This window comes from Genypterus blacodes, unplaced genomic scaffold (genome assembly GCF_046128005.1).
Source record: "Genypterus blacodes isolate CSIRO-AG114 ecotype Tasmania unplaced genomic scaffold, CSIRO-AGI_Gbla_v1 ptg000032l_1, whole genome shotgun sequence".
Classification (NCBI taxonomy): Eukaryota; Metazoa; Chordata; class Actinopteri; order Ophidiiformes; family Ophidiidae; genus Genypterus; species Genypterus blacodes.
The window spans coordinates 8534622-8554525 of NW_027466845.1; the positions used below are offsets into that span (position 1 = coordinate 8534622).

At 44.8% G+C, this 19904-nt stretch overlaps 2 protein-coding genes across 4 annotated transcripts in view; both read right to left on the bottom strand.

Annotated features, from left to right (window-relative positions):
* arhgef12a (Rho guanine nucleotide exchange factor (GEF) 12a) overlaps nt 1-14974 on the bottom strand; it is a 30620-nt gene extending 15646 nt beyond the window's left edge. For all 3 annotated transcript variants that reach the window (XM_076146008.1, XM_076146006.1, XM_076146005.1), the window contains exons 1-3: nt 13561-14974; nt 2473-2490; nt 1638-1729 (exon numbers count right to left, since the gene is read on the bottom strand). In XM_076146008.1, coding sequence (XP_076002123.1) covers nt 1638-1729; nt 2473-2490; nt 13561-13592 — 142 coding nt within the window. In that variant the 5' untranslated portion in view covers nt 13593-14974. The remainder of the gene's footprint in view (nt 1-1637; nt 1730-2472; nt 2491-13560) is intronic.
* Nucleotides 14975-17244: 2270 nt separating this feature from the next.
* tlcd5a (TLC domain containing 5a) lies at nt 17245-19690 on the bottom strand. The gene is made up of 2 exons (XM_076146420.1): nt 19274-19690; nt 17245-18315 (listed from the first exon to the last, which is right to left on the bottom strand). The coding sequence occupies exons 1-2, from the start codon at nt 19467-19469 to the stop codon at nt 17771-17773; spliced, it is 741 nt and encodes a 246-aa protein (XP_076002535.1). The 5' UTR covers nt 19470-19690; the 3' UTR covers nt 17245-17770.
* Nucleotides 19691-19904: the final 214 nt, after the last annotated feature.

Below are 19904 nucleotides of genomic sequence, written 5' to 3' on the forward strand. Positions count from 1 at the left end.
TAATCATGGGAGGAGAAAACTTAAATTCACAAACAGCTAGTTGGAATAAAACATAATTGGTTTAGATAGGCAGGAGCTGCTGTTGAGGTTAAATGTGTGTGAATCGCTCTGTACACGCTTGGTGTCATTACAACTAAGATCGATTCAGGTGAAACTGCTCTTGGGCGTCGCTCCTTACAGACATCCCCCCCTCTGTTCTAATCCCATCTGTAAATTTCAAAGCACTAAGCTGTTCCTCCTAAACCACAGTGTTGATTAGTCAGTTTATTTGTGGTGTTGTTACACAGACGTTGACAGTGTTTGAACAATAGTTGTTTCACGTCTTGTTTTCAATATTGTCAACATTATAGATAAACAGATAGAGTTTTGAAAGTACAAACAGTTTCTATGTGCCAGGTGGGGTGTGTTTACTTTTGTTACTTAGAGAACAAGAAGCCAGTTAAGGTTGGTAAATGAAAAACTAAACAATCCTGAACAGAGCTTTGGTCTGAAGTAATACGTGTGTGTTATTAATTCTTATTTGAGTGTTTGACTGCTCATGCCTATCCGTAAAAACCCAAACTACTTTGAAATGATGACAGACAAAGTGAAACCAGGCAATGATTAGCACAAAAAAAAGGTTGATTTATGAGATCATGCAAGTGGAAGGAGAATGAGCTAAAACGCTGCAGGCATGCAAAAGACAGCAAACCAAACATGAATGATGATTAGGGAATAATAGTCTAATGATAAAACATACCGGTTTTTATTCAATTAGACAGAAAGGCTGTGAATTTCACTTTGCAAACATGAGCACAGCACACTCTTACCACCATGTTGCTACACACACAAACCCAACTGAGCACACACACGTTTTTTAGCCTCAAACAGAGATAACCTTCACGTACAGTTTAAGGGATCGTCTCAGTTTTGTTTCGTACACAGGATCATTAGGGAATATCTCATCTCATATTGTGCCGACTGCGGATAAGCATCGCAAGGATTTTAACGATCTCTCCCTGCAGTGAACTTGAAACAGCAGTGCAGCACACATGGACGCTTTTTGCGGCTTTTTGTGCCGTAAGTATTGTTTGAGGCAACCGAACCACTGGCAAGACAGAACATTAAATATTCAGCCACAGACTTTATATTCTGGCGGTTCATCTTTCTGTACCTGTCAACTCAAAATATGTACAATGTCAACACAAGCTTTGAGCAAACCATGCAGTGATAAAACAGCTGTGTGACTTATCAGGAGAAGACACATCAGTTACACACCAGTGCATTGGTTTAACTCCCACCCACAACAAAAACCGTGCTACTGTGACCAGCCAGACACGCACACATGCAGAACACACACGTTAACAGTGGATGTCTGTGTAGGTTTTCATGACAGCAAAGATACACGCATGATAACACTAACACACACACACACACACACACACACACCCCCGCATTTACTATCGCAACAAACGGTGTGCCAACCGTTATTGCTCAACTGTGATATGAAACCTGAGTTTGACAACACACACACAGAGACAGTGATGCATTCAGAGACAGAGGGACAGGGTGGGAAAAAGGGGCCGCGTGTGTGATGGAGACAAAAGAGCAACGGACAGAGAAAGAGATAAAGACAGATAAAGTGAGAGTGAGGTTACCTGTAGGGTCAAACTCATTGGAAGGAAGTGGAGATTTATCACTTTTGGATTTCTTGTCTGGGGGGTGGTCTCTACTGAGAATACTGCTGGATCTAGAGACAGAGAAATACACTTATAAATATGTATATATGTAATAAAAGGCCTCATTATGTGGTGTGTAGTCATTATTTTACATATTTCATGGCATTTTCTGTGTGAAAGTCTACTGCGACCATACACACACACACACACACACCCAAAGCTGCAGGCCAGGGGGAGGTTCTGAAGGAATCAGAGCAATAAACAAAACCTCCAATTGTTCACTTCAGCAACGGGGATAATGTGGTACGGGGGACCTCCTCCTAGTGTATGAATCATGCTGAGTGTGTCTACTGTATAATGTGACAGCCAGAGAGGATATGAGCTGCTCTGCTCGGGGGTTTGGAGAAAGGACTTCCCTCAGAGGAGGTGCCACAAGGCCAGACCCCCGGCCTGGACCTCGGCGGGGCTATGTATGGCTGCCTCTGCCTATGCCGGCCCCAGACTGTGAAAGGCCACTGTTCTGCTCATAGTGAAAGGCAGTGATGGGCCGACCCTCAGAAGAGGGACCCCTTTGTCCCGCACTGTGTGTGTATGGGGAAGAGTGTGTGTGTATGAACATGAGTGTGAGGGAACAAGAGGGTATGTTTGGTCCAAACTCTGAAGACTACTGTGTTGCAGCATGCCAGGCCTGCTAAAACCTTCCTCCTTTCCCTCATCTGCAGTAGTGAGTGTGTGCGTGTGTGTTATCGAAGTGAATGGCTACAATATATGATTTTTTGTCAACATGATAAATTAAATGAAACATTTGTCTTACCTGTTTACTTTGGGAAACCTGCAGGACAAAAAACAAGAAAGACAATAATTACCTCACAGCAATGTCGAAGCAGCAATCTAATCTTATCATTGACCTACTAAAACAATCAAACACAAGGGGGTCGCTTCATGTATGTGTGAAGAGAGAGAAAAACAAGATGTACAGAAGCTGACAGAGAGAGCATATAGCAGCAAACACGCTAATCCTCATCAAACATTAGTCTCCTTCAGCGGCAGATTAAAGACTTTATTCCGGGTCAAATATACTCAAAGCTCTCCTATGTGTGTGTGAGTGTGTGTGTGCCTTGATTGAGTACCATCTAGAGGTCACGACTTGATGGTATTAATCATATTCAAGTCGCATCTGCGGCCTGTTTCCTTTGGGCGAGTGATTAGGGCCACGGCGTGATGCAAAGATTAAATCATTTATAGTGACCCTGGGCACATGTTGGTTTCAGGGGGAATGAGGGTTTTCTGTGCAGCACGGCTGTTTGTGCAGAAATGTCAGAACAAAATTAAAAAATTAGATTTGAGAATTGGACATTGCTGCATTGTTGAAGGGCTGCACAATCTAATTCAGCCAACCGCCTTGCAATACTCTACATCTGTGAAGCTGCGTGTGCCGACACGGCGTCAGTGAGGCGCTGATTCAACTCTAATGTAATCTTTAGCTTGTTGTTGTTAGCGGCGCTGGTGTATTGAATTTCATTGTTTTAAAAAGGAGGTTGCATCGAAAGTGAATGCCATCGGGTTTCTAATAAGTCCACCTGCATTTCCATTAGAACCGCCTCTCAATAAGATGCTTTCAACTCCACAGTATCAAATAAACACACTCCTTCGTTTTAAACAGAGTGATACGTCTGTCTCTAAGCCTTTAGGGAATTTTCACAGACAAAAGTCATTGCATTCGACTGAGAGGGAGGCACGTCGTTATTTGCACCAGTGGTACGTGAAGGGAAAAAGAAAAAAAAAAGACATTTTATCATAAATAAAGAAGAAGGCGGAATTCCCACTTAAACTATTTGAAAGACTGAGAGGATTTGTGCCAAAGCAATTTAAAGGGTAATATGAGGTTGGTGCCAATCGTCTGGGTGGCCCCCCTGCAAGAAGAGCATTTCTCTTGGGTCCGCACGGCTCGCTTTCCTATCTCCGGCGGGTAGAAGCTGCGTTTTCTCATTAATCTTCGTGTCGAACCACCGTCACGGGGTTTAACACTATAACCGAGTGCAGTTCACATAAAGGCTCAATTTAGATTCTGTCTCATTGTATAAAACAGTGCGTATTGCGTAGAACAGGACCAAATGACTATCAGGCAGGGAGTAAAACCAGAATAGCAAACCCAATTATGAGCTTTATCGTGATACCTATGATCCCTAGATGAGGACGTCTTGTATTATGTTACATAGTGACGGCAGGTTTGACTACGTTAAGCCTACGATGTAGTTGCTTGTGTTAAACGCTCGAGACGTGGACAACAGAAAAGTACCTGTAACCCTGAATGGCATTGGTGTTCTTTACATTCTGCATGCAAACACCATATTAATGCACAACAGCAATAAGCATTAAGTCCACATTTTGAGGAGGAGCACTCTTCCGTAATGGGGAGGTCTCACGACTAACTAGCCCCCACATTAACTCTCTTTCTCCTGGCGACAGTGTGTCCCATTCAGAGGCGAGCGCAGCCAGCTGAATGGCCCGTTTATGAAAAAGCCTCCGACTGTAATAAGTTCCAGAGCTTCCAGCAGGAGGAGAAGAAAAAAAAGGGAAAAGGAGCTTTAACTAGCCCCACTCCCTTGAAACCTCGGAGTCGGAGAGACGGAAAAGTCACTACATCAACACACACTGCAGAGGGGACGTGGATACACACAAGCAGAGGGATGGCAAAAGTGAGGAGGCAGATGTTGTTCTTGGTTAATCACGCGGGAACAAATGAAAACATAACAAGAAGAGCCGAGTCGTGAAAGGCTGCGTGATGCACCACAGACTGTGTCTAATGTGCGTCTGTGCTGAGACCCACAAGTCGTGTCCTGAGAAAGTAAACCACAGGTACCAACACAAAACATACTTTTTTAAACAGGAATTATTGCTTTTATCCAGAACATGCAGGGGAAGACACAACGTTGAGACTACAGAGGGCGATAAAGAAGGGAGAGCACAGTAACGAATAGAAGAAGCAGGAGGAAGTGGGGGAGGTTAGGAGAGGAGGACAACGGCATGGAGAAGAATTGGGAAGGGACAAAGACAGAGGGGACAGGACAGATTCAAAGGCCCAAACAGGGAAAGAGTCTATCGGAAAGAAACATTAACTTCATGCGATGGTGACGAGCACAGAGGTGCAGGTATCCGCGGCAAAGGACGCTGCTGAGGCTCAAGGAAATCCAGGCCTTTTGGTAACCTCTGGCAATGAATGAAGTCAAATTAAATATGACAAAAAAGGCTGATTGACTCCAAAGAAAACAGTGAAATAAATAAGTAGCTAAGTTAGTAATCAATTTAGAGTGGAAAATTAAAAATACAAATCAGGAATCCTACACAGCGGACCACACTTTGACCTTTGCTTCTTTTAGCATGTACAAATGACTTAAAGCGGTGAAACACCAACTTGCAACTGCACAAACTGCCAGTGCGATCTGTATTATGTGAACCTGTGTGTGTGTGTGTGTGTGTGTGTGTGTGTGTGTGTGTGTGTGTGTGTGTGTGTGTGTGTGTGTGTGTGTGTGTGTGTGTGTGTGTGTGTGTGTGTGTGTGTGTGTGTGTGTGTGTGTGTGTCTCCTGTGGTCCGACCTAAGAAGCAGCAGCTTTACAGCAGCTAAAGTTGGTGGTGCAATTTAAAGAAGTTCATTCTTTAAACACATCACCAGAAGTGATAAAAACAAACTGAGTCACTGACAGTTCAATGTGGTCTGGCAAAGTTAAGCTAAATCAGTTATCATACGAGAACAGGGAGGTGACAATCGACGTCTCATAGCAACCGTCACTAGGTAATTTCCTAAGAGGATATGAGAGCAGATTTGGAGGAAACAAACATTCTAGCTTCAGATAAAATTAGTCGACTCTAAAAGCAACCTGGGAATCAACACTTTGGTATCGTATGCAACCAAACTGCAGGTGCACAGGCGAAACGAAACGCAACATGAAAATATTTAGAAACTAAACTGCACACCTATACATTCTGTATAGCCAGGATTTAAACTCCTACCTCAAAGTTTCAACTGTGTGCAAGTATGTGTTTATACTACAACCAATATACTGCCCGTATAATTACTAACACACAAAAAATTGTTAGTCTCTAATAATTCTGCTCTAGCGATAACAAACTCTCCATTGTGCCTTCACTAACCAAAACACATTTTGTGCTACCTCAGTTAGTGTGTGTGTGTGTGTGTGTGTGTGTGTGTGTGTGTGAGACAGGGACAAGAGCCACAGTTTCCTTAGGCTGAAAATGGGGAACTTGTGAATCTGTTGACAATTTCACAAACAACTTTCACACACACACTCAGACAGAATGTGCATGCCAACACTAAGCCCTATCAAGACAAAGTCACCAAGTCCTGTTCATGCACTGGCAGGACACATGAGGACTGGAGGAGGTTGACCATCCTCACATACACTATATCTCTATTCTAGACTATGGTATACTTCAATGCCCATTTAGACCACAGCCAGCAAAATGAACATTACCTCCTTTAGCTTGACCTAGAGGATTTTGTGGCTAAGCGAGGAGGCCTCAAAGACGTCTTGCCAAAGCCAAGCCAGACCTGTAAGTACCTTCTATGTACAGTACTATCCTGTGCTCAACAGAGACGAACAGGTTTCCTGAAGAGGAACAAGTATTGCTGGACTCCCTCAAGATCAATGTTCTCCTTGCCAAACATGTCGTCACAAAAGTGACGACTGTGACTGCTGGATTGTGTCAAAATGCTTTAGCGATGCCGTTATCCTTAAACTGATCACTGGGCAACTTGTTTGAGTCAACTGTGACTCAAAAGTGCCTTCTGCACATGTCAGCATACTGCGTGTCAGGATCCCACAGTTTTGTGCTAGTGCCCGACGACGTATTACTCAGAGCCACTTTTCGCCTTGTGTGAGCTCAGTTCTGTGGTTTGTGGTTTTATAAATCTAAGGGGGTTTTGTTGCCTTGGGCATCCCATCACACAACAATATTAGGGCATTTCTGGGTTTTTAACCAGCAGACACAAATGCCAAGGAGGTACTGTCATGCAACACGTATGAATGGAAGGGCAGGACCAGTTTGAGCACCGTGTCTCTATGGGCAAATCCACTTCTGTGATCACAATTAGTGTTGTATACCCCTGAATACAATTTCACAGGGCACAAAATTGCTCTTTGCTTTCTGGCAGCACTTCAGAAATCTGTCATCTTGGTCAGACATACACGCAGAAAACAGCTTGACGCTCGTAAATCGCCCTGTTAGAGCGACAGCCTATCACAGCTGTTCTGCTTGTGTGGGATTAGGTTTTTTTAGGCAGATGACGAGCAGATAAACAGGAGAAATGCGTGTTAAAACAACTTTCCACGAAAGGCACAAGAGTTCACTAAATCCAATCAATCTTTTGTTGCTTATTCAATTATTCAGATCTTTAAAAGTCTTCCAAAGTCCTAGCTAGGACCTCTTCCTGGACAGGGCCATTAAATGAGTGAGAGCGAGAGAGAGAGAGAGAGAGAGAGAGAGGCAGAGGCAGAGGCAGAGGCAGAGGCAGAACAGGGTGGGATAGGGAAGGAGGGGCAGCGCTCAAGCGGGCCCGGGCTTGAATGCTCCATTGAGGTTTGGTGTTTTGATGGAAAACTGTGGCAGAGCTGAGCCAACTGCAGTAACGGCGGTAGCATGAGAGGCCAGGGACCAAACCAGACCATGGAGAGAGAGAGGGAGAGAGAAAAGCACTAAAAGAAGGGAGGGACAGGCGGCCCTGAGGGAGCAGGACTCGGACACAGTCATTTCTGTGAAAGGGACTCGCAAGCAGGGGGGAGGAAGGAAAAAGCTCAACAATAAGGAACCAGAACAACTCTTGTGAGATTCAGGAACCACTTCAGGTTATTCTCTGTTCCTCTCAGAGATCAGTCCCTTAAAACTAGTTCAGAGTAGCAAAGTACAAAGAAAAAAAATGAAACCTCCCAAGCAGTCTTAAAAGGAAATCAGAGCGTGTACTAACTCTTGTGTCAACTCAGTCTGAGCAGAGACACTGCGTCTGGCCTACGACGCTGCTACTGCTGTTGCTGCTGCTGTTGTTGTAACTTGTACTAAATGGAGTCGAGCTCTCCTGCAACAACCTTGACTCGCCTACCAGCGTGCGGGCCGACACGGCTTGCAGGTGTTGCCAAGGCCCGGAGAGGTGGAGCCTGTCTGAGAAAGGGATTGGACCATTTCAGGAGTTGCCCTCGGGCCTCAGAGATCAGTCTGAGGGTGTGTTCCTCTGCTCCACGAGGAGAAAACGCAACGTAACCAATGCTCTGAGACGGCGGTGCATTTTTGATGCGTTAAGCTAAGGTGGAAAAAACGAGCTAAACTGGAAAAAGTTTTTTTATAAGACCTGCGGTAGTGGGATGAGCGCCTCAGCCAGGGCGCTGTGCTGAGTCACGCCAGGGGCTCGCCAAGCAGCCTATCGCGCGGACAATAGATAGTGTTTAGCGCCTCAGCAAGCCAGCCAGCCGTTCATGTCACCTCGTCCAAAGACCTCACTGATTCTGTCTCAACAGTGCAATGACAGTGGCTCTTTAACAGCCTGCAGTCTGCCAGTGGGAGAGAACACACACACACACACACACACACACACACACACACACACACACACACACACACACACACACACACACACACACACACACACACACACACACACACACACACACACACACACACACACACACACACACACACACACACACAGCTTGTTATCTAATCTATATACCTGAGTCACACACTGTGGGCGCACGCTCTCCCTTTATTTCACTGTCCATTCTACTTTACACATTAATCCTCACATCTCCAGTGTCTGTAAATGAATGTGTGTGTGCTGAAACAGGTAGAGACAGAGGGTTAAAATAAGGAAAATGGAGAGGGAGAGAAAGAGAAAGAAAAGTAGACGAAGAGCAAGTGGAAGAAGGACAAGAATAAGAAAGGTGGTAAGTGAACGGAAAGACAAGAGTAATGGTTGCCCGAGTTCAAGCTGCAGCCTCAGGGGGAAAGCTGTGCCCTTTCTGCCCCAGTAAACCTCATCAGGATTCCTGACATGAGGGCCGGGGGACAGACATTTCTTCACGCTACGCTGTCTGCTGTCCTCCGGCAGCGGCAGAGGAAGAGAGGTGATTCAACATGCTACACTATCTGTGCTGCAGCTGGTCACGAGTCTCAGCCACGCAACCTGCAAACGTCTTCGCCGATCAATGAGGAGACCTGACCCGGGTAAATAATTGACATCTCTGCAACGGCGTTATCCTCCTTCCACCCAAAGCTGAGGATTTAGTTCCAACTGTAAGGGGTTAAGGCTTGATCAATAGGACAAATAGTTTGCGGAGGACGTTTGAGCAATACGGCCATTAATGTGTGCTGTTTAGATATAAGAGAAGGACAAAGGTCAAGCAGCAGAAAAGCATATCCAAAATGGTCGCATTTTCTGAATACAACAACTTTATGGCTTTATGGCCTACTCCTCCTTTCCTGTACCTGGCTTTCTGCTATCAAAGCCAATGGGTAATACGGAAATGAGTCGTAAAACACACCGGGAACAGAACCTGTGTTCCGACACCAATTCTTGTGTAGAATGAGTAGTAGTGCGACGCCCTTCCCACTCGTCCCTAAATCAGCCACATACAGACATGCAGCGTCAGATCCATCACAGTGCAGTCCGGCCTGTCACGCAGAGACAACAATGATCTGGATGCATCCCCCAGCTGGAGAGCTAGAGAGGGATAGACGGCCTAAGAATGCACCATAAATCACACCCAGACGGTCGAAGCAAAAGGTGCTGCTTTTTCAGTCTTTCATTAACATTAATACATTCAGCTACTATAAATCGACCCTCCTGTAAACCTCTGTGCATTCTGCGAATATCAGAGTGTAACCAACTAGCTTGAAGGCATTAGACTAGTCCATGGCTACAAACCCTTCATGGACATGTAAGGACAAGACACTTTGGCAACACAGCCCTCTTCCCTTGCCCTCTTTTCCTCCATTGTAGTGGTCCTGTCTTTTGTGGAGTGAAAGTAATGTTTTGGCCCCGGAGCCAAACAGGGGAGGACTGTAGACGGTGTCCACAAGCATCAGCATCACAAGACTGGGTGACAGACCCCCCCCCCCCTCCAAGTCTGTGCCCCAGCTGATATCCAATCTCCACCCACTCTCCGACATCGCAACGCCTTGGGCTCTACTGGCTCCTTTATCCCATCTCACTCCATTTTGTATTTGTCTATCTCCCCATCACTACCTACTACCATCCATTTCTACCCTTGCAGCAAAGCTTAACTCGACTGTGAAAACTGAAAAAGAATCAAAGTAAGAAAGGTCCAGGCTAAACTCTTCCACCTGTCTGCTTTGCACTTGCACCGAGCTGATCGTTCAAGGAAAATTAACGTTACATAAATTGTCCTTGCCTTGAGGTAAAATAGATTTGGAGATCACGGGGAGGTGGAACCGATTAATGCAAAGAATGTAATGAAGCACTAGAGCCCAGAAGTGATAGATGCAATAGAGAGAATGTGCAAAGGAAAGTGCAGTGGAGACCTGGCCAGGGTGAACGTAGAGAACGGTGAGTTGATGTGTGCCTGGCAAAATCACATCCAGGTGTGAGCAGAGTCTTCCTCAGCTCCTCATTTACACTGCACTGATGACTTCTATTCAGCTCTGGAAGACTCTGAGACAATTACAGCGACACGCAATCTCACTGACAGAAAGATGGATTTTGCACTGGCGGGAGGAACCGAAAGGTGAGCGGTGTGTGTGTGTGTGTATGTGTGTGAGAAGGTGTGTATCTGGAGAAGGGACAAACAGTTATTGTAAACACAAGACCTAATTCCTAATTACTTTTGCAACTGTTTTTCTAAAAACATTTTTTTAATTTAACAACATAACTTAGAATGACAAATATACAAATAGAATGAAGAACAATGTGCAAAGAAAATGCTGACCAAATAATTAAAGTAAAGACCAAAGCAGAACCACTAGAAGAGAACTGCAGGCTGGGTAAAGCGGTGAAAGGTTACTGACTGACATGTGGGCAGCACTGTAAGGTTTTTGTAGGTTTCCAAAAAACCAGCAATCCAACAGTCATTCTTGACATTCCTCTGTCTGCCTCTGTCCATTTTCACTCCTGAACTGTGCCGACATGCAACCAGGATCAGTGTCTGAACAACAGCTGGGATGGATACACATCAATAGATGGAGTCTCCCTACACCTCTGCTCCACTTGGCTTTATTTTAAAGCTGGTCGACACACACACACACACACTGGTGTATATAGCTACAGGTATGCTTGCCCTACCTGCAGTACTTTCATTTCTGTAGCCAACATCTACCTGCACGTTATAATTCATCCCATCGCCACGAAGTATGTACGGACTGTTTGCACGTGACGGATGATGTGGCATCTTCTCCTGCCCCAGTGCATATTCACGCTTAAGGCTTGGTAAGAAATAAAGGGGGCCCTCACATTGCATTATCTCTTTCACACTAACTACGTTTTGCACAAGTGCTTGCATAAGGTCTCTTGTGACCTTTCATCCAGCAGGCTGTAATCGTTCATGTTTGTTGATAATTCCATATCAGAGGTTTGTTGTCATTTTGAAATAGATTACATGAAAAAGGTTCAATCCCTTCTGTCTTGTCATTTTCCACTGCATGCCCTTCATTACAAACTTCAGACGAGCTGACACAGCTTTGCCTGTATCAGTGCTGACGAGTGGAGCAGAGGCATACTGCATTATCAGGGACAGCTGCCAAACACAGCAGACGCATACAAGCACAGGCCTCGCGGTAAGAACTACTCATAAGAAGGTTTATCGCGAGAAAACGCATTCCATTACTCTAATTATCACTAAAAATCTAATGCAATACCAAGCAATTACCAGTTTGTGAGGAAATGAATAAATGTTTCCAATCGGAATAGTCATTGGTGTCATCTGGTATATTTTAAAGCCTCAATAATAAACAAAAATGACAAACTGGTTCATGTTTATGCAGTGCTATCAGACCCACAGACACAGAGGACCATCTTCCTACAACAAGGTAACACAGCCAGTCTCTGTACGATGATACCTGACCCACACCGGCGGACCTGAGGGGAGAATACAGTGGACGGCCACTTTGCGCCCGCTGAGAGCTATTGTTTACTGTTAGTGATGTCACTGGCACCACTTCCCGGGAGGGCCTCAGGGGGGGTGGGAAAAAAACCGTGGAGATCAGCAGAACTCCACAACAAAGAGCTAGCAGCGCGCTAAACGGACCCACCGGCTGGCCACCCATCCCCATAGAGGTGAGACGCATTCTCCCCTCACAGCCACGCCGAGCCAAAACAAAATACACAACACCCCACAGGAGGGAACGGAAAGCTAGGAAAGGGAAATGGAGACTGACCTAAGGGGGGAGAACAGAGACAGACGCCACCATTATTCTGCACGGTCATTATCATCAACCACTGTGGAAAACACCCTCCAACACCGATGTGGCCTAAGCAGCAAATCAGATCACAGGCCAGCTGTCGTTCTTTTGCAGGGTTAAGCTTCAGAGCTGCTTGCTTACTTTGGCTACAGGGTGCACGTCCTTTTTTTGTTTAATTGTTTGTTTAATTTTGTATTAACATAAAAGCCACCGCAGTCTTCTACACGCACGGCAACATTTGCAACTCTAACACATACAGGTGGCACAGAAGTGATGTGTTGTCCAGAGATACAGTGTACTTTACTGAATAAGACCAATGGCAACATAATGTCCTACTTTTCATAACAAGAGAATGATCTTTAAGCTTTACTTCCATGTGAACTGCAGTATAAAAGGATGGCTTTCTAAAGGGATTGAAGAGCATTGACTCGTTCATTTTGCATGAACGGATCAGACGTGGTAAACGTACTGGTGAAGCCGTCCTGTGCTTTGGTAATACTCCACAAAAACATAAACAGCACCACAATAGTAGTTGATGCCAGACATGGTTCCACTGGGGGAGGGGTTGTGTAGAATGGGGTTGAGCTTTAACCTCCACCTCATGCTTTAACCATGAAGATACATACAATAAACCCATGGGAGGAATGAGCTTCAGCCTTTTTGTTGGGTATCCGCTGGCCATATTCCAGCGCGCCAGCCTTCCCACCTCGCAGGTATGTGGGATTCAGGTGGGAATGCTGGAGAAAACACCCCAGCTTCAAACCTCCGAAGCACATCAGACTCGGCATAAAACCTCTTTCTTCTCCAGCTGCAACACACACACAGGAAACCAAACTGTGTGTGATGTGGTTCAGAGATCTCTGCCACTTTATATTCTTATCCCAATGCCATTTTTATACCAAAATATGCACATTCCTGTATCTCTATTTATGTTCCTCAGTCCATTATCTATCGGTTTGCAATACTGTCCAGCCATTGAGTCTAAATGTTGACAAATGTCTTGCGTAAGGTGATTACTTCACAGAGTTTGGGCCTAATCCTCAGATTGTTTTAATAGGTGTAAGAGAAGGTTGGTTTTAAAGGCTTAGGGTTAATAGTGATGTTGAAAGGTGTGCGGGCACCACAGATGACGGTTTCCTTGGATACAAACACTGGCAGGCCCTTTTTACCCACTGGACAAGTGATAGTTTAGTGTCTGCAGAAAAACTCCATTACCCATGCTGACATCAGCAGAGTTTCCATCAAGATCTGATGGCCCTCCTTAGTAATTAGATCCTATAACACAGTTATTACAGGGCACATAACCACAACGTTAAGTGCTTTACTTTGACTATGACTACAGGACATATTTTCATCAGGGGCGTGGGTTCTCCTTCAGATGAACATCTCAAGGATTGGTCACTTTTAAGAGCGCATTTAGTTTATGGCTGTGTGTTTGTAGTGCATTAATAGGAGAGAGGGGGAGATGCTATACTGTACCTGTCAGTGAAGCTGGACTGTGTGTCACTCATTGGGCTTCCGGTTCTAGCTTTGCAGAAAATTATATCCGATTAACATTTTCCAGAATATGATGAGGCGATTTCATGAAGCGTCCTCCTCTGGCATTCGTCTGAAGCAGGCAAAGAGGTTTCAGAGGATGACGTAGAGAATAAATAAACGAAGTGAAGTACACTGGTGGCTTGTTGTCAGGCACTTCCAAACACCAGATGGAAGAAAACAGCCCACTAGCTTATACACGCTATATGTCACTAACACACTCCTCGTCTCAATCGAACAGCAGCAGGGATCTTACAGAGTGATCGGGGCCTCGGTCGCGTTGGCTGTGCGGCTACAAACAATATTTGGCCACAAAAATAAATATATTGCTCCAGTCGGTGCGAGTTTCCGTGCATGTATGAACTCCTCGGATGAATCCTCTTTGAATTCACATCCCACGTTTGTCGCTATCGGACGTCAGCACCCGGTATTCCGCTGAAAACGGGAGACTCCTCTTGGCCCTGCGATGAAGTCCGTCCGTCCGTCTGCGGTCTGCCTCCACCCCTGCTTGCTTGCTTGCCTGCCTGGCTCAATGGCCTCAGTGCCTACACGATCTTTGAAGATGCTGGAAATTCCTCCAGTCCCATTTGGTATTCCTTGCTCCCAGGAAAAACGCCTGTCTGCGGCTGTAGGGAATGAGTCTCCCGTGACCATGAGAATCGCTCAGGCTCAGCCGAGTAGAAACGACACCCGTGTTACAAATTAGCGAACACGACCGCAGCTACGACGTTCGAGGATTCGAGGACAAATTCGGTTCGATGTCCGATAAAAGCACATTGGGTTTGACGAATCCTTCCCTCACGTCAAACTGGCCGGCGTTGAATCTCTCCAGCTAACAAAACAGATGAGCTCTTTCAGCACTAAACTTTGCTTCGTGTGCAAACTAAAGCAAACTCCCCGTTCACAACAATGAGCCGGACAATCAGCCAATAAATATACAACAACCCCGCATGGATGATGAAGAGCCGTCTGGCGACTTTTATCTCTGTCAAAAAAAGTCTCCTCGAGTGGGGGGAAGAAGCTCCAGTGAGGTTCGGCTTAGCACAGCGCGGCGGCGGCGTTCCTTGACTCCATGTTTCCAGAATTCAAGTCGTTTCTCGGCAGAATTCCCGTGGATGGGAAAAGCAGGCTAGCTATGTGGGTACAGCTAACGGGACAGAAAAGTGACGACCAGTCTTGCCGCGAACAACCGCAAAAACAGCCGCGGAGGTGTTTGAAACTCTAGGCGAACACGAAAGACAGTTTTTTCCCAGCCGGAGGCGTTGTTCGTGCGAGAATATAACTTAGTCAAAGGTCGCAAAAATCCCACTTTCTGCCGCTAGCAACGCCCTAGCCAGCTAGCTTCAGAGTCCGACTGCGCTCCACTAACCACTTCCGCCGGGAAAACTCTCCGTGTTTCTCCACGCAGGACACACTGCTACAAAATAACGCCACACTAACAACAACAATAATAACAATAACAACAACAACAGTGAAAAGTTCGCCACACGCAAAAGTTATGATTCATATTGTTATAACGTGTAACAGTATAAAGTAAAAGTTCTGCGTTTAGCACCTTAACGTCTGATTCTCTAACGCCGCTCTGTTTGGTTCTCCAGGATAAAGTGAAGAGAAAACTGGATCTATCACTGTTATTATTCTTCATTTTGATATAAAAAATAAGAAGGTATTCGAGGATAGGCTTCATAATCATCATAATATTAAATAGGTGTTATATGATTTGCACATGATAGTAATTTGGTGTGTATCTTTTGCTGTGATATCTGTAAAATATCAATATAAATGATCTGACAGAATCTCTAAAGTAATAAGCAAATAGGATGGTGTGTGTGTGTGTGTGTGTGTGTGTGTGTGTGCGCATTGGGCAACAACTTAGTATAGCTATTGCAACGTCGGATTTGTTGCCATTAACAACCACATATATACAGTATTGATTAATGACCTCGGCAGGAGGCCATGCTGTGTTTTGAAGCTTTGAAGCGATTTTGCTCATCAACTGCATTTATTATATCCACGATTTCAAGAATGTATGAGTTGTGCATATGTAGCATACTGTATATGCAGATGTGCATTACTTACTGTGTGTACTTGTGACTTTGTGGCTTAATGCGCAAGTAAGTGAGTTTCCCTGAAGGTACAACTGATATGTTGCCTGTTGTGATCTTCACAGTTTGCTGCATTATGTCCCTTATTTTGCTTAATCTGATAATGTATTACTTGAATATGTGTGTTGTGCATTGTCGCCCCAGTCTGTTCTTCAGTTATCTGACAGGAAACCCACCATATTGTGATCCTACCAGTGAAAACAGACGAAACTCTACATGCCCTTTACTGGATAGTACAATCAAGTCCAATACAATAAAAATATATACATTTGTAGTCATTTATTGGATAGTTTGGATAGTTTTGGATAGCTTTCTTCCAGGAATATCCAACATATTGCATCTCTGGTTACATCACTGGGCTCACATGCAGTATATAATAACTATTATGACACCATCATGTGGACAGGTTTGGTAACTTCAGGCTCAGTCTCAAAATGCATCTGTAAAAAAAATGGTTTGGATGGAATTCCATTACGTTTGTCCAGGACGTTATGTTTTCACCTGTGAAACTCTGAAAGGTTGGGACCTGAGCTGAGGAAGAGCAGTATATTGATGAAGATCCATGGGGAATATCTGGGAATTTTCTTTCATGGAGAAATTGGGCATGTTTCCATGTTTTTGTGAGTTCTATTTAAAGAACGGACATATTTGGACTGTCCACAGATGTGATTTGGTCCAAGACACATTTTAAAAGCTCCCACAGTGACGAGAAGGTCCCAGGTTCAGACCCGATCCTCACTTCATTCTTTTAATTATTAGGATAACACACATTTTGTCTGGACTTGCCAGAGACATGGCTTCTAATTAGCACTCATCTAATTTAAAATGAAGTAAAAATTAATTCAGAAGCACCAACCAGATCTTTATTTCATTTCACTTGGGGATAACAAATACAATCAAACCATGAACCTGTGTAGGAGTTTTACAGTACAAGACGAGAGACAAAAAAAAACAACACATTGAAGACCTATTAAAAGCAAAAGTACATTCAGATTACTAAAGGCACACACCAGTTAGATCCTCCCTTTCATGGCTATGACTCTTAAAAGTGTCGACCAGGTACACAGACCGTATACACATCAATGTCACATTACTGCAGAAGTTCATGTACGACCTAACAACGAAATAAACACATAGTCAAAATAAATAAACACATGTGGGAAGGTGGTGGTCTGATCCATGTGCCTTCATTCAGCGATGCACTTGTGTGTTCCGTGGGTGACGGCCTTCAGTCACAACATCGCAATATATCTAATATGAAGTAGAAATTCTGACATCGTTATCGCATGATCCCCGATTGAAAAAGGTGTAGTTTCTGTAAACACACAAATGCACATCATAATATTAGTGGTTTTTGTTGTGTAACATTTGACATATGGGAATTAAAGAAGACGTACTTTACTGACATTTGAGCAGGCAGGCGCGGGAAAAAGCTACAAATTTAACCAGACATAGGAATCAACATACACACACACACCCAATGTTGTCACATCCCTGAGTATAACATGTACATTGGCTCAGTTTCACTTATGTGGAAAATGACTTGCCTTGGTTTCTGTATCATAAACCAAGCCATACATTTTAATCTGACTACAAATGTATCACAAGGACCACAGGCAATAAAAGTGTCCCGTCCTCCATCGCGAGCTTCCCTTTGGAGTGAAACCACATCACGGCTAAGCTTCCATTCACATGAGCCACATCTGTTCATCTGCTCATACAAAGTGCTTTGGCGTTCAGAGACAAACTACACATCTAGATTTTGTTCGGCGCACCATTTGGACGATCTTATCACAACGTATTCAGCTCTAATATGCCCATAAAAAACTGAGCTTTTTCCAAAACAAACCTCACACCTACGTCACAGAATATTCTCCACTGATACCAAACCCACAATATCGTTCAAATGGCCACTATTCGTTGCTCTTTCACGTCATCAAAAGTTGATTTCCGTTGCACTTGCAAGTCCAAAGTGGGGTACAGGGACATGATGCACATGAGTTTCCCTCAGAGGAGCAAAGGAGGAAGTGTAAACAGAAGCACGTCCATCAGTCCGTCTTCTTTTCTTGACCATTGACCGCAACTGCAACTCTCTCCTCTCCGTGTTTGTCTTTCAGCCGTTTCTGCCAGGCTTTGCTCTTCCGAATGGTGAATCGAACAATATCCACCATGAACACCCAAGACAGTGCATACATGGCCACGCCCCCGCACTTGATGAAGAATCTGGGCCTTGGCGAGCTCAGCTCACAGTACAACATTGTGCCTCCCACGAAGACTCGCATGAGGACGAATAGCAGCACAAACACGACGTCCACCACGTTCCCCAGCAGCGTCTCGTAATGTCCCGTCTGTTTGAGGAACCAGCGTGCCTGCAGGAGGGGGTTGGTGATCTCGGAGCCAAATAGCACGGCGCACGACTCGATGCCAGACTCCCCCAGCCACAGGGTCAACAGGATTCCCAGGATGCTCACCGTGTGGTGGGCCAGCATAACGGGCCCCTCTGTGCGAAAGTACACACACCAGCCCATATCAAAGATAAAGTAGCTCAGGCTGAGCACCATGGCACTTATCTGCAGAGGGGTGTTCTTAGTGCCTGGAATCAACACAGAAATTAGCAGAAACATTATGGCGGACAGTTAAATGTCGCTTTTTAAATCAAAACCAACATGAATAAACAATTATAACAGAAGCACAATATTTTGTTTCGAAAAGCAGATTTTATTAACCTTATCAACCACTTAAGCGCAAAGGGACCTAGAAACAATTAATGGGACTTCCAGGTTTGCTGAAGTAAAGCTAACTAACCCAGTCTGTCCAATGAGTGGCGATACAGCAGAGGTAGAAGGGATAGTTCCATTCCTGCCGCCCCCGCCCTCCCCCCTGTGGTGGAGGGAGCTCCATAAAGCCTCGAGCAGAGCATCAAGCGCACCTTACCCAGGAATAGAGCTTCACTGCCCCCATGAACAGAGAGGAACTGCAGGAAACAGGGCTGGAGGTCTTCTCTACTCTGGACCAGGCTGCCAGAAGCGACTATAACCTCACAAATCAAGGTTTGGATTTGCACTAACGTTGACATGAAGGTGCAACACGCGAAAAGGTAACGTCTGGTAAAGTTATGATGGAAATAAGTGTTGTTTCTTTGGGTATTTTTATATTTCGTTTTATATGTTAAGTTTTTGCCTGGTAATTCAAGACATACTGAGCAATCTTCACTGTGAATGTTTTAGATTTATTACCGCGGATGTCTTGAAAAAAGAGTTATTATATGTGATGCTGACTGCCAGAATGAGCTCTGCAACAAGAAGAGGAAGTACACAGACAGTGTAAAAGTTATAATTTCCCTCCGGGGCTTAAGTGGTTAAAAGGTTTCGTCACACAATAACTCTGAATCAATGTGCCCACTGACATCTGCTTCAAATTGAGTGTAACTGAAACTGGAGTTCAAATTACACTGATTTATTATGATTACTATTTCACAGTACTAATGTTCTGAGATGATGACACAGGAGACACAGATGAGATTAGATTTGAAGAGAGGGTAAACATCCTACCTGGATAGGTGAAAGGCCAGGGTCCATCCACATAGCCTATGTACCCGGTGATACACACTGCCAAGATGCCATGCAGCAGGGTGACAAGTCGACAGTTCCACTCGCCGCCCCGGGATCCGTTAACAACACACAGGAAAAAGTAGAGAGAGATCCAACCGAACAGGCAAAGGAGCGCGTAAACAACAAGCAGCGCCATGTTTGTCTTCTACTTCTTCTTCAAACTACTAAAACTAAACTTCCAGAGCAATTCGTCCTTCAGCAGTCATCTGGCAAACTTTTAGAGTCAAACAAAACAGAAAGAGAAGAACACAAAGAGGGGCATCTTTGCTCCGCCACCGAGATCAGTTACTGCAGAAACACAACACGAACAACCATCCGGAGACTTGGGACTGTGCAATCCTTTGTAAGTGTCCAACAATTAGCCTTTGCCTGAACTATAATAGCACTACAGTTGGCTGGCGGAGGGTCTGGTGGGGTGAGGGGGACGTCTCTTCTGCCCCCTGTGACGTTTGTGCAAGGAGAGATGAGACCATACAGACGGGCAGGCACACCCTCGTTGGCAAAAGGGCGCTTTATCCTCGCAAAGTTCCGAGCGCTAGCAAGATGAGAGGTTACCGGGTACACGACGTTC